Source organism: Salvelinus fontinalis, chromosome 9 (genome assembly GCF_029448725.1).
Source record: "Salvelinus fontinalis isolate EN_2023a chromosome 9, ASM2944872v1, whole genome shotgun sequence".
NCBI lineage: Eukaryota > Metazoa > Chordata > Actinopteri > Salmoniformes > Salmonidae > Salvelinus > Salvelinus fontinalis.
In genome coordinates, this window is record NC_074673.1 from 37,889,476 (window position 1) to 37,902,962 (window position 13,487).

The 13,487-nt window shown below is 42.0% G+C and overlaps 1 protein-coding gene across 1 annotated transcript in view; it reads right to left on the reverse strand.

Moving 5' to 3' along the window:
• Positions 1 to 1,063: 1,063 nt before the first annotated feature.
• LOC129862544 (NEDD4-binding protein 1-like) overlaps positions 1,064 to 13,487 on the reverse strand; it is a 40,485-nt gene continuing 28,061 nt past the window's right edge. The window contains exons 3-7 of the mRNA XM_055934314.1: positions 8,449 to 8,579; positions 6,804 to 6,900; positions 5,714 to 5,821; positions 3,400 to 3,501; positions 1,064 to 3,270 (exon numbers count right to left, since the gene is read on the reverse strand). Of these exons, the coding sequence (XP_055790289.1) occupies positions 2,889 to 3,270; positions 3,400 to 3,501; positions 5,714 to 5,821; positions 6,804 to 6,900; positions 8,449 to 8,579 (820 nt within the window). The 3' untranslated portion in view covers positions 1,064 to 2,888. The remainder of the gene's footprint in view (positions 3,271 to 3,399; positions 3,502 to 5,713; positions 5,822 to 6,803; positions 6,901 to 8,448; positions 8,580 to 13,487) is intronic.

The window sequence follows — 13,487 nt, forward strand, 5'->3', positions numbered from 1 at the left end:
GCTTCTAAAGCCATGACAACATTTTCTGGAATTTTCCAAGCTGTTTAAAGGCACAGTCAACTTAGTGTATGTAAACTTCTGACCCACTGGAATTGCGATACAGTGAAATAATCTGTAAACAATTGTTGTAAAAATTACTTGTGTCATGCACAAAGTAGATGTTCTAACCCACTTGCCAAAACTATAGTTTGTTAACAAGAAATTTGTGAAACAAGTTTTAATGAGTCCAACCTAAGTGTATGTAAACTTCTGACTTCAACTGTATTTCAATCTAGAACAGGATGATCTATTTTGGATGCAATTTGAATGGAGTTGGAGAGAAAAAAAGATTGCGAGAGTGCTCGCGCATGCACTGATTAAAAGCAATGATATTCGAGTGATAGACTGTTTTGAAACTGCACCTGCAATTAAAAAATATATATCTTTACAATGAAAAAACAAGGTGACAGTCGAAAACCCGATGGATATGGGTAAATTCGACGAGCATTTGGTCTTTATATTAGTGTAGCATAAACTATGCTGCAGCAAATGCAGAACTACCTGTCGCAATAAAACATTTTTACCATGAGATGATAGGTCTACATGCATTGTGAACTGCGCTCCATACTGAGATGGGCTGTCTGTCCCCACCCTGAGTCCCGATTCATCATGCAGAAGCAGTAGAGGAGCCAGATTTAGACATCGCATATAATTTAACAGTTTCATTTCACGCCATGCTGTTTATATAAATAACTTATTATAATTGACCGGTTTCCTACAGTTATTTATCTCGGGAAAAGGGAGTGGTTTGTGGCGGTAAATCTCGGTAACCGGGTTCCCGCCCTTCAACCCGCATGTCTAGTCTATGAGACCAGGCTGGCCAGTTGTCTCTCCCTTCAGACAGTTGGTAAGTTACTCAGCCTGAATACATTTATTTGAGCAAATGCCTCACAGCTTTACCCTTCTGCAGTCACTGTTTCTCTTATAATGTATATGGCTATTTTTAGTTTTCAGTCCATGTCTACACACCCCAACAAAACAGCTCATAAATGTATGGTAAGAACAAAGACGGCAACATACAGAATAAGAAAATTAAGTATTGTTTATGACAAACACATTGCCTTTTTAACTTTACCAGCCTGTGGAGATCAAATACACACCCTGTCTTTCAAGTAACTGTGAGATACCCACAAAATGTCTGTACCCTCACTGGTGATACCACTGCATTTCCCTTCTCATAGAAATCGGATTTTTTTTTTTAATTAATTTTTTAAAACCAAACATCAGTGACTGACATCCATTGCATTTTGTTGAGAATAAACAAAAGGGGACTTGGAGACATAGACCAAAGTTTTACCTCACGGGTAGAATACACTGACAAACACATCCCAAAAGAGTTGAATATTACTATTATACAGGGGTGGGAATTGCCAGGGTCCTCACGATATGATGCTGATACAATATGTCTTGCGATTCTATGTGTATTGCAATTCAATACTGTGATTTTATTGCGATTCCGTGGTCCAAACATTGCTCACCATATGTCTGCTGCAGAGAAATGAGAGAGCATGAGAAAACAAGTTTTGATCAGTAATATAAAAGTGCTGAAAACAAATTGGCTCCCTATTTAAAAAGATGGAAAATAAGCTATTAAGGAAAAACACTGAGTTTTGGTGCAGTTATAGCCAACAATTGCAAAATTAATATTGCGATATTGTCAAACCGATACGATATATTGTAAAATATAATATCCCAATCTGTAACTGTATCGATCCCCCCCCATCACTACTGTTAAACAAAACCGAAGTTATACACAACTGAAGCAAATTAATTTATTCATAATAAACAGGTCACTCACTAACTCTTGTTTGTGGTAATGAAGAAGTGATTCAGTAGCAACTAGCCCCTGACAGCTTAGTATACAGTGACCTCTGGTGGCCATAGCTGGTGACTGGGGTCTTATCCTATTGACCAACCATGAACTCCAGGTTTGCTATGTGTTACCATTACAAGGTAGCGACTTGCAAAAGAGAATGGCCAGGGTGTGCCAGATCATTGAGTAACACGGGTAAATTGTCTCTTCTGGCATCCGAGTCAGTCTGGGACTCTTCCGAAGATACAATGGCTATGTCCTCAGTGAGTGTAGTGGACATTCAGTACTAGAAGATAAGGGGCAGCCAGACTGACGTGTAGTAGGCCAGAAATATAATTTACTAAAATATTAATATAAGATATCATTAACCTCTGCACAGGAGTGTGCTAGGACAGGGCACTGGGTCCTCCAGACCCTGCCAACCTGGTACTAAAGCACTGTTTTGTGATTCACTGAAGCAATTAGGCAGATTGAAGTTCCACTGGTTTAAAAAAAAAAACGTCTTTATGGGCTGCTGTATTTTTCGTAGTTGTTCACATAAAACCATATCTACATGTCCCAATTTTCATATGTGCTCAATCAAATAATATAAACTGTAATTATATTACAACATGAACAAAATAACTTTTCCTTCAGCAGTTATAACAGCAACAGCAATTTCAACACAATTTTGGTTTCACACTTTAAAGACTTAAGTACTCAGAACAAATATGAGCACATCATATGCCAGCTGGACAATTTCTCCCCACATTCCATGGTTTCACTAGAAAGCAAACTATTTAGAGATGTCAAGTGCATTTGTGCTAGTGGATATGTTCCATGGACACTGTTGAACTTAAACAAAATGTGGAGAAAATGGAGACTGATGCCTTCCAAACAAATAGCCATCCCCAATAGCAGTGCAGTTGATCATCGTCTTTAATAAAAAACATCTCAGTTTTCCGTACATAGGCCTACTTTTGGCGCCATCATTCGACAGACAGACTTGTAAGTGTATCTGTGTGTGAGTGGCTGAGTACTGTATGTGAGCTTGGTTTCATCCCAGCAGAAGGCCTGACAGTGCGTTCAGGTCCCTCATGTAGGGGTTGTCACACAGGATACAGTCAATGCGCTGCTTCTGGCCGGGGAAGATATCGTACATCTTCCTTTTGAGCTCTATGGTTTCCAAGGGTGACCGCTGGGGAGGGGGGGAGGGTGTTGGGGGAGGGGAGTGCGACCGCTGGAGAGGGGATGAGGGTGTAGGGCAAGGGGGGTGCCACCCAGGGGGCCCAGAGTGCGGCCATTGGGAGGGTGGCCTCATCAAGGGGGTAGCTGAGGGATGGGGGGTAGCTGAGGGGCAGGGAGCAGACTGCAGAGCTTGGACATGCTGCGGGGTGGCTTGGGGGTCCGGCCTCAGAAGAGGTGCAACTGGGCTCCGTCTGTGAGAGAGACACGTTTGGTCAATATTCACACATACATGCCATGTGTGCATGCATGTACGCACACATTGCAGTCAGGACATAGTGTATAAACAATACTTTCATCTCCTTTCTTTCACACACACACACCTGTTGTCCTTCCGTAAGAAAACATCCAGGTGGGGGCCATGTTTCCCCAGGGGGTCATCTGGGATCATAAAGTGGTCCTCCACAAAGGTAAACTGCAAAAGCCTTGAAAAAGGGGACAATCAGTGTTAGGGGAGAAGGCTTCTTAACATAATGTGTCCATGGATTATATATACAGTGGGGCAAAAAATAATTTAGTCAGCCACCAATTGTGCAAGTTCTCCCACTTAAAAAGATGAGAGAGGCCTGTAATTTTCATCATAGGTATACTTCAACTATGACAGACAAAATGAGGGAAAAAAATCCAGAAAATCACATTGTAGGATTTTTAATGAATTTATTTGCAAATTATGGTGGAAAATAAGTATTTGGTCAATGACAAAAGTTTATCTCAATACTTTGTTATATACCCTTTGTTGGCAATGACAGAGGTCAAACGTTTTCTGTAAGTCTTCACAAGGTTTTCACACACTGTTGCTGGTATTTTGGCCCATTCCTCCATGCAGATCTCCTCTAGAGCAGTGATGTTTTGGGGCTGTTGCTGGGCAACACGGACTTTCAACTCCCTCCAAAGATTTTCTATGGGGTTGAGATCTGGAGACTGGCTAGGCCACTCCAGGACCTTGAAATGCTTCTTACGAAGCCACTCCTTCGTTGCCCGGGCGGTGTGTTTGGGATCATTGTCATGCTGAAAGACCCAGCCACGTTTCATCTTCAATGCCCTTGCTGATGGAAAGAGGTTTTCACTCAAAATCTCACGATACATGGCCCCATTCATTCTTTTCTTTACATGGATCAGTCGTCCTGGTCCCTTTGCAGAAAAACAGCCCCAAAGCATGATGTTTCCACCCCCATGCTTCACAGTAGGTATGGTGTTCTTTGGATGCAACTCAGCATTCTTTGTCCTCCAAACACGACGAGTTGAGTTTTTACCAAAAAGTTATATTTTGGTTTCATCTGACCATATGACATTCTCCCAATCTTCTTCTGGATCATCCAAATGCTCTCTAGCAAACTTCAGACGGGCCTGGACATGTACTGGCTTAAGCAGGGGGACACGTCTGGCACTGCAGGATTTGAGTCCCTGGCGGCATAGTGTGTTACTGATGGTAGGCTTTGTTACTTTGGTCCCAGCTCTCTGCAGGTCATTCACTAGGTCCCCCCGTGTGGTTCTGGGATTTTTGCTCACCGTTCTTGTGATCATTTTGACCCCACGGGGTGATCTTGCGTGGAGCCCCAGATCGAGGGAGATTATCAGTGGTCTTGTATGTCTTCCATTTCCTAATAATTGCTCCAACAGTTGATTTCTTCAAACCAAGTTGCTTACCTATTGCAGATTCAGTCTTTCCAGCCTGGTGCAGGTCTACAATTTTGTTTCTGGTGTCCTTTGACAGCTCTTTGGTCTTGGCCATAGTGGAGTTTGGAGTGTGACTGTTTGAGGTTGTGGACAGGTGTCTTTTATACTGATAACAAGTTCAAACAGGTGCCATTAATACAGGTAACGAGTGGAGGACAGAGGAGCCTCTTAAAGAAGAAGTTACAGGTCGGTGAGAGCCAGAAATCTTGCTTGTTTGTTTTTTTATTTATTTATTTTACCGTTATTTTACCAGGTAAGTTGACTGAGAACACGTTCTCATTTGCAGCAACGACCTGGGGAATAGTTACAGGGGAGAGGAGGGGGATGAATGAGCCAATTGTAAACTGGGGATTATTAGGTGACCATGATGGTTTGAGGGCCAGATTGGGAATTTAGCCAGGACACCGGGGTTAACACCCCTACTCTTACGATAAGTGCCATGGGATCTTTAATGACCTCAGAGAGTCAGGACATCCGTTTAACGTCCCATCCGAAAGACTGCACCCTACACACAGGGCAGTGTCCTGGGGCATTGGGATATTTTATTAGACCAGAGGAAAGAGTGCCTCCTACTGGCCCTCCAATACCACTTCCAGCAGCATCTGGTCTCCCATCCAGGGACTGACCAGGACCAACCCTGCTTAGCTTCAGAAGCAAGCCAGCAGTGGTATGCGGGGTGGTATGCTGCTGACAGTAGGTGAACAAATACTTATTTTCCACCATAATTTGCAAATAAATTCATTAAAAATCCTACAATGTGATTTGCTGGATTTCTTCCCTCATTTTGTCTGTCATAGTTGAAGTGTACCTATGATGAAAATTACAGGCCTCTCTCATCTTTTTAAGTGGGAAAACTTGCACAATTGGTGGCTGACTAAATACTTTTTTGCCCCACTGTATATATATAAATGTCTGTGGAGAAATTAGTGCATGTCTGATGATTGGTTAAAAGGCCTTCACCTCTCTTGGATGATCTTCATCCATGCCTGTGATGTATTTACAAAGTCCCGCAGGTTGTCATTGGTGACGATAACCCCTCCTGTCTTCTCTGCCAGATGGAGCAGAAACCTGTAGGTAAGAGAGTGATAAGACTGAGTCAGCTGACAGTGAGTCAGTATGGATGAGGTGGCAGTAGAGAATGTGGGCAAGGCTCCCGAGTGGCACAGCGGTCTAAGGCACTGCATCTCAGTGCAAGAGGCATCACTACAGTCCCTGGTTCGAATCCAGGCTGTATCACATCCGGCCGTGATAGGGAGTCCCATAGGGTGGCGCACAATTGGCCCAGCGTCGTCCGGGTTTGGCCGGGGTAGGCCGTCATTGTAAATCAGAATTTGTTCTGACTTGCCTAGTTAAATAAAGGTTCAATAAAAAAATGTGAATAAAAAGGTGAGCAAGGACCACCATCATGTTAGCAAAAAAAACATTTTCACTTCAATCAGTGTAGATGAAGGAGAGGAGGCAGGTTAAAAAAGGATTTTTAAGCCTCGAGACAATTGACACATGGATTGTGTATGTGTGCGCTTCAGAGGGTGAATGGGCAAGACAAAAGATTTAAGGTACCTTTGAATTGAGTATGGCGCACTGGTTTGTGTCAAGAACTACAACACTGCTGGGGTTTTCACACTCAACAGTTTCCTGTGTGTATCAAGAATTATCCACCACCCAAAGGACATCCAGCCAACTTAACACAACTGTGGGAAGCATTGGAGTTAACATGGGCCAGCATCCCTGTGGAATGCTTTTGACACCTTGTAGAGTCCACATGACATGTGACTGGGGACTAAAATAAACTTCATAATAATGTGACAGCTGAAATTAACATATTGCACAAGTTGACTGCAAGCATTTACTTAAAAAGTAGCTACAAATATTAAACTTCATAAAAATAAAAACAATTCTCCAAATACCCAGTATATGGTATACTACCAGAGCCTAGAAGGTGTTCTTAATGTTTTGTACATTAAGGGGGGGGGGGGGGGGGGACACAGGGTTGAATATACAGAGGGTGGGCAGGCTGTATGACGAGGTGAGATGCGTGACTAAGCAGTACCTGTCATCATGTGAGGAAATCCTCTTTCCACAGACCTCTCTGGAAGGAGTGAAGGAGAGCAGACGCAGGTCTTCCAGTTGATTCAGGTAATGTTGTTCTGTTGAAACACGTGGAGCAAATACACACATTTACACCGTGATGACCCGTCATTTAGGGCAGGTGGGGCCCAAAAAAAAATATACACTGCCGTTCAAAAGTTTGGGGTCACTTAGAAATGCCCTTGTTTTTTAAAGAAAAACATTTTTTGTCCATTAAAATAACATAAATTGATCAGAAATACAGTGTAGACATTGTTAATGTTGTAAATGACTATTGTAGCTGGAAACGGCAGATTTTTAATGGAATATCTACAGCAATGGACATTAGACCGGAGTTCAAATGTAAGATTTTTGGTTCCAACCGCCGTGTCTTTGTGAGACAGAATAGGTGAACGGATGATCTCCGCATGTGTGGTTCCCACTGTGAAGCATGGAGTAGGAGGTGTGATGGTGCTTTGCTGGTGACACTGTCTGTGAGTGGCACACTTAACCAGCAAGGCTATCACAGCATTCTGCAGAGATACGCCATCCCATCTGGTTTGCACTTAGTGGGACTATCATTTATTTTTCAACAGGACAATGACCCAACACACCTCCAGGCTGTGTATGGGCTATTTGACCAAGAAGGAGAGTGATGGAGTGCTGCATCAGATGACCTGTCCTCCACACAACCGACCTCAACCCAATTGAGATGGTTTGGGATGAGTTGGACCACAGAGTGAAGGAAAAGCAGCCAACAAGTGCTCAGCATATGTGGGAATTTCTCCAAGACGGTTGGAAAAGCATTCCAGGTGAAGCTGGTTGAGAGAATGCCAAGAGTGTGCAAAGCTGTCATCAAGGCTACTTTGAAGAATCTAAATTATATTTTGATTTGTTTAACACTTTTTTGGTTACTACAGGATTCCATGTGTTATTTCATAGTTTATGTAGAAAATACAAAAAATAAATAAAAACCCTTGAATGAGTAGGTGTGTCCAAACTTTTGACTGGTACTGTACGTCCGTCCTACCTCGCTCATTAATGTCTTAAATCAAAATGACAGGTTGCTTCTTATCTGCTCGTCGTCCCCTTATGCCATAGTTTGTACATCTCAATTGTCAGTAGAAGCCACATTTGTTTAAGCAAGTCAGCCATAATGAACTGTTTCGCTGCCAGACAAGGCTTCACTGAAAGCCAGGTGTAGCAGTGGTAAGGATTCACTCCATGGTGCTGGAAAGAAAGCTCTCCTGTTAGGACAGCTTTATGTAGGCTCTAACAGTTGTGGGCACCGTTTGTCACCGTTATAGTGCAATTAATGTATTGTTTAGTGTAGTATCTTTGCTGGCATGCGTTAAAAACATTTTTGGGAGTTTACCCCACCAAGATTTACATGCTAAAATCACCACTGCATTTAAACATATCCTTAACAGAGCACACATGGAGCACATTATAACTATAACTATTCAAACATGAATCCTCCCAACTATTTTCCAATCGTCTTTCAACTGACCAATGCCTTGGATGGCTTTCCTACCGGTACAATTCATGTACATTTTTTACCACCCAAAACGAAGGATTAGATTTAGCTCAGGTTGAGGTGGCCTGTGCTGTGGCGTGTCTGTTCTGACCTGTGGTATAGCGGTCTCTCTTCTGCCTCCACTGAGGCACAAAGACGGTGATCTCCCGGTGGCCCCGACTCCAAAAGGCCTCAACAGCAATGGCTATCCCCCGGCAGGAGAAGAAGCGGTGGAGACCGTGCCTAAAGAGGAGCAGGAGGAAGACAGGGAGGAAGGGTTATTTAGCAGTGATTAGGTTTAGGACTGCCTTATAACTAATACATCAAGTGATTGTTGTATTTCAGATTGACAAATTGATGACTGCCTTCAAACGATATTGTCACAAATGCCAAGTGTCGGCTCAAGTGGTGTAAAGCTCGCTGCCATTGTACTCTGGAGCAGTGGAAACGCGTTCTCTGGAGTGATGAATTACGCTTCACCATCTGGCAGTCCAACAGACTAATCTGGGTTTGGCGGATGCCAGGAGATCTCTACCTGGAGGAGGAGTAATTGTCTGGGGCCGTTTTTCACGGTTCGGGCCCCTTAGTTCCAATGAAGATAAATCTTAACACTACAGCGTACAATGACATTCTAGACGATTCTGTGCTTCCAACTTTGTGGCAACAGTTTGGGGAAGGCATGACAATTTCCCTGTGTACAAAGCAAGGTCCATACAGATATGGTTTGTCGAGATCGGTGTGGAAGAACTAGACTGGCCTGCACAGAGCCGTGACGTCAACCCCATCAAACACCTTTGGGATTGGAATTGGAACGCTGACTGCGAGCCAGGCCTATTCACCCCAACATCAGTGCCGACCTCACTAATGCTCTAATGGCTGAATGCAAGCAAGTCCCTGCAGCAATGTTCCAACATCTGGTGGAAAGCCTTCCCAGAAGAGTGGAGGCTGTTATAGCAGCAAAGGGGGGATCAACACCGTATTAATGCCCATGATTTTGGAATGAGATGTTCGACAAGCATGTAGTGTATGAGGTAAATCCATTTGAATCACTTTTTGACAGCATCCCTTTTGATTTAAACAAAACTTTCAATACACGTTTGCCCATGGAACAAGTGGTCAGAAAGTGACATTTTGGACCTGAATGCCAAAACATTCAGGAGATAAAGCTGCTCAAAGTTGACCCATTTGTCATACCCCACCATACCATGAGACATGCATGTCTTCATCACTACGAAAGATAAACGGTTGAGTGTATCATTTAAAAGCGTACAAACAGTGTCAAATTACTTGTTTATTTCTTGAGAAAAAAACACATCAATTGTCATTTTTAAACCATTAACATCAATGATCTAAAAATGCGTAAACTCAGATTTTCTTCTTTTTTGCGTACACTACAGTTTAAAAGTTTGGGGTCACTTAGAAATGTCCTTGTTTTTGAAATTAAAGCACATTTTTTTGTCCATTAAAATAACGTCAAATTGATCTGAAATACAGTGTAGACACTGTTAATGTTGTAAATGACTATTGTAGCTGGAAACGGCTGATTTTTAAAGGAATATCTACATAGGTGTACAGCGGCCCATTATCAGCAACCATCACTCCTGTGTTCCAATGGCACGTTGTGTTGTGTTGTTGTTTTTTTCCCTCCTTAAAAAAAAAAAAAGGGTGGATCAGCTTAATATTGCGGAAAGATTGTTGCTTCCATCAATGTAATTGTCTGTATCATTTCCAATCCCCCATATATTTTTTTTGTGTAAATATACACTGCTCAAAAAAATAAAGGGAACACTTAAACAACACAATGTAACTCCAAGTCAATCACACTTCTGTGAAATCAAACTGTCCACTTAGGAAGCAACACTGATTGACAATGGATTTCACATGCTGTTGTGCAAATGGAATAGACAACAGGTGGAAATTATAGGCAATTAGCAAGACACCCCCAATAAAGGAGTGGTTCTGCAGGTGGTGACCACAGACCACTTCTCAGTTCCTATGCTTCCTGGCTGATGTTTTGGTCACTTTTGAATGCTGGCGGTGCTCTCACTCTAGTGGTAGCATGAGACGGAGTCTACAACCCACACAAGTGGCTCAGGTAGTGCAGCTCATCCAGGATGGCACATCAATGCGAGCTGTGGCAAGAAGGTTTGCTGTGTCTGTCAGCGTAGTGTCCAGAGCATGGAGGCGCTACCAGGAGACAGGCCAGTACATCAGGAGACGTGGAAGAGGCCGTAGGAGGGCAACAACCCAGCAGCAGGACCGCTACCTCCGCCTTTGTGCAAGGAGGAGCAGGAGGAGCACTGCCAGAGCCCTGCAAAATGACCTCCAGCAGGCCACAAATGTGCATGTGTCTGCTCAAACGGTCAGAAACAGACTCCATGAGGGTGGTATGAGGGCCCGACGTCCACAGGTGGGGGTTGTGCTTACAGCCCAACACCGTGCAGGACGTTTGGCATTTGCCAGAGAACACCAAGATTGGCAAATTCGCCACTGGCGCCCTGTGCTCTTCACAGATGAAAGCAGGTTCACACTGAGCACATGTGACAGACGTGACAGAGTCTGGAGACGCCGTGGAGAACGTTCTGCTGCCTGCAACATCCTCCAGCATGACCGGTTTGGCGGTGGGTCAGTCATGGTGTGGGGTGGCATTTCTTTGGGGGGGCCGCACAGCCCTCCATGTGCTCGCCAGAGGTAGCCTGACTGCCATTAGGTACCGAGATGAGATCCTCAGACCCCTTGTGAGACCATATGCTGGTCCGGTTGGCCCTGGGTTCCTCCTAATGCAAGACAATGCTAGACCTCATGTGGCTGAAGTGTGTCAGCAGTTCCTGCAAGAGGAAAGCATTGATGCTATGGACTGGCCCGCCCGTTCCCCAGACCTGAATCCAATTGAGCACATCTGGGACATCATGTCTCGCTCCATCCACCAACGCCACGTTGCACCACAGACTGTCCAGGAGTTGGCGGATGCTTTAGTCCAGGTCTGGGAGGAGATCCCTCAGGAGACCATCCGCCACCTCATCAGGAGCATGCCCAGGCATTGTAGGGAGGTCATACAGGCACGTGGAGGCCACACACACTACTGAGCCTCATTTTGACTTGTTTTAAGGACATTACATCAAAGTTGGATCAGCCTGTAGTTTGGTTTTCCACTTTAATTTTGAGTGTGACTCCAAATCCAGACCTCCGTGGGTTGATACATTTGATTTCCATTGATAATTTGTGTGATTCTGTTGTCAGCACATTCAACTATGTAAAGAAAAAAGTATTTAATAAGAATATTTCATTCATTCAGATCTAGGATGTGTTATTTTAGTGTTCCCTTTATTTTTTTGAGCAGTGTATATATCCATATACATACACATATGCATACATATACACATATATACATACATACATACACATACCTATATCGACATAGTATTTTTTTTTTTTATATACCTTTATTATTCCCCGCAAACCCTACCACCCTTTCCCCAATTGGAGTAAACTAATAAACAATAAGATTTAGGGTTCTACCTTCAGTTTATACATCTTATACACATTTTACAGACACAATCTATTTTACAATAGTTATATTTTGTTTGTTTTTAATCCTTCCTCTATTTCTGATATCCATCCAGTTTGATTTTTATTTGTAACTGTGCTATTTCACAAAATTTCTGAACCTATATACATTTTACAGACCCCGTATGTTTTACATTGGTTATCTTGTTATTAGTCCCACTCTTCAGCTCCATTCAACCCCTCCCATCTATCTCTCAACACCATCCATTTTGGATTTATATTTGCCATATATTTTTCAACTGTGCTGTGATGCTTGACAAAAGTACTGAACCTTTCTATTGTCATAGCTTTTACAGATTGTAAATTAAAAATATATATTTTTCTAAAACAATTATTATATTATTGATTGATTGACTATGGCTTTTCAAATCACCCAGTATTGCTGTCTGCAGCGTTAGTTCTAGGCAAATGTTGCAATTCTTCAGCCATTCCTGGACCTGTGATCAAAAACGAGCTACATATGGACTACCAAAATAAATGATCTAATGACTTTGCCTCCTCACAGCAAAATCTGCAGAGCTGGGAAGATTGTATCCCCCATATATATAACATTCTATTGGTTGCAAGAATTTTGTATAGTAATTTAATTTGAAAAATGTGAAGTTTTGAATCCAGCGTTGTTTTGGGTATCAATTCATAGACCATGTGCCATGGAATGGGTACATCAAAAATCTCTTCACAACTATTTTGCAATTTATATGGCACATCTGTCAGTTTTTTGGTCCTTAAATTAAATTGGTATATTTTTTTATTTATCACACTTTTCTTTAATAATTTATGTTCTTTAATACAGGGCCGACATACAAGTTCTTACTTTTTTACCCTTCTACTTGCCTCTTCCATTTTTGTGGTAATGCTGCAATTGGTTGGTTGTAATTTTGGGTAGAGCAGACATTTCCATATTTCTGTGTTAGCAGCATGTGTGACATAACTCCACCAGTCCTATTTATGATATCATTCACAAAAATTATACATTTTTTAAACATTTCTTCAAAAAATACATTTTATTAAATCAATTAGAATATTTGAGTTTAACCACAATATTTGTTGTATTATTTGTTCTGTCTTTTCAGGTGGATTAAACTGAAATTGCAACCAACTTTTTAAGGCTTGTTTAAAAAAAAAATAACGATATTTTGGAGATTATTTCCTTTTCAAACAACCGAAAGTGAGCAGGTGTAATCTGAATAAAAGGGAAAAAGGTCATTCTTGAACATAGGATGAGACATTCCTACCAATTTACTAGAGAACCAGTTTGGATTTAAGTATAACTTTAGTATGTCTGATGCCTTTAGTGAGAGGTCTAATGCTTTAATATTTAATCATTTCTGCCCTCCGAATTCATATTCGTTATATAAATAGGCCTTTTTAATTTTGTCTGGAATGCCATTCCAAATAAAATTGAATATATTTTGTTCACATAATTTAAAAAGCAGGTCACTAGGTGTAGGCAAAACCATAAGCAAATAGGTCAACTGTGATACAACTAAAGAGTTAATCAGGGCGATTTTTCCACAAATAGACAGGTATTTTCCTTTCCATAGTAGCAAGATTTCCATGGTTGCTAACTTTCAATAAAAATGT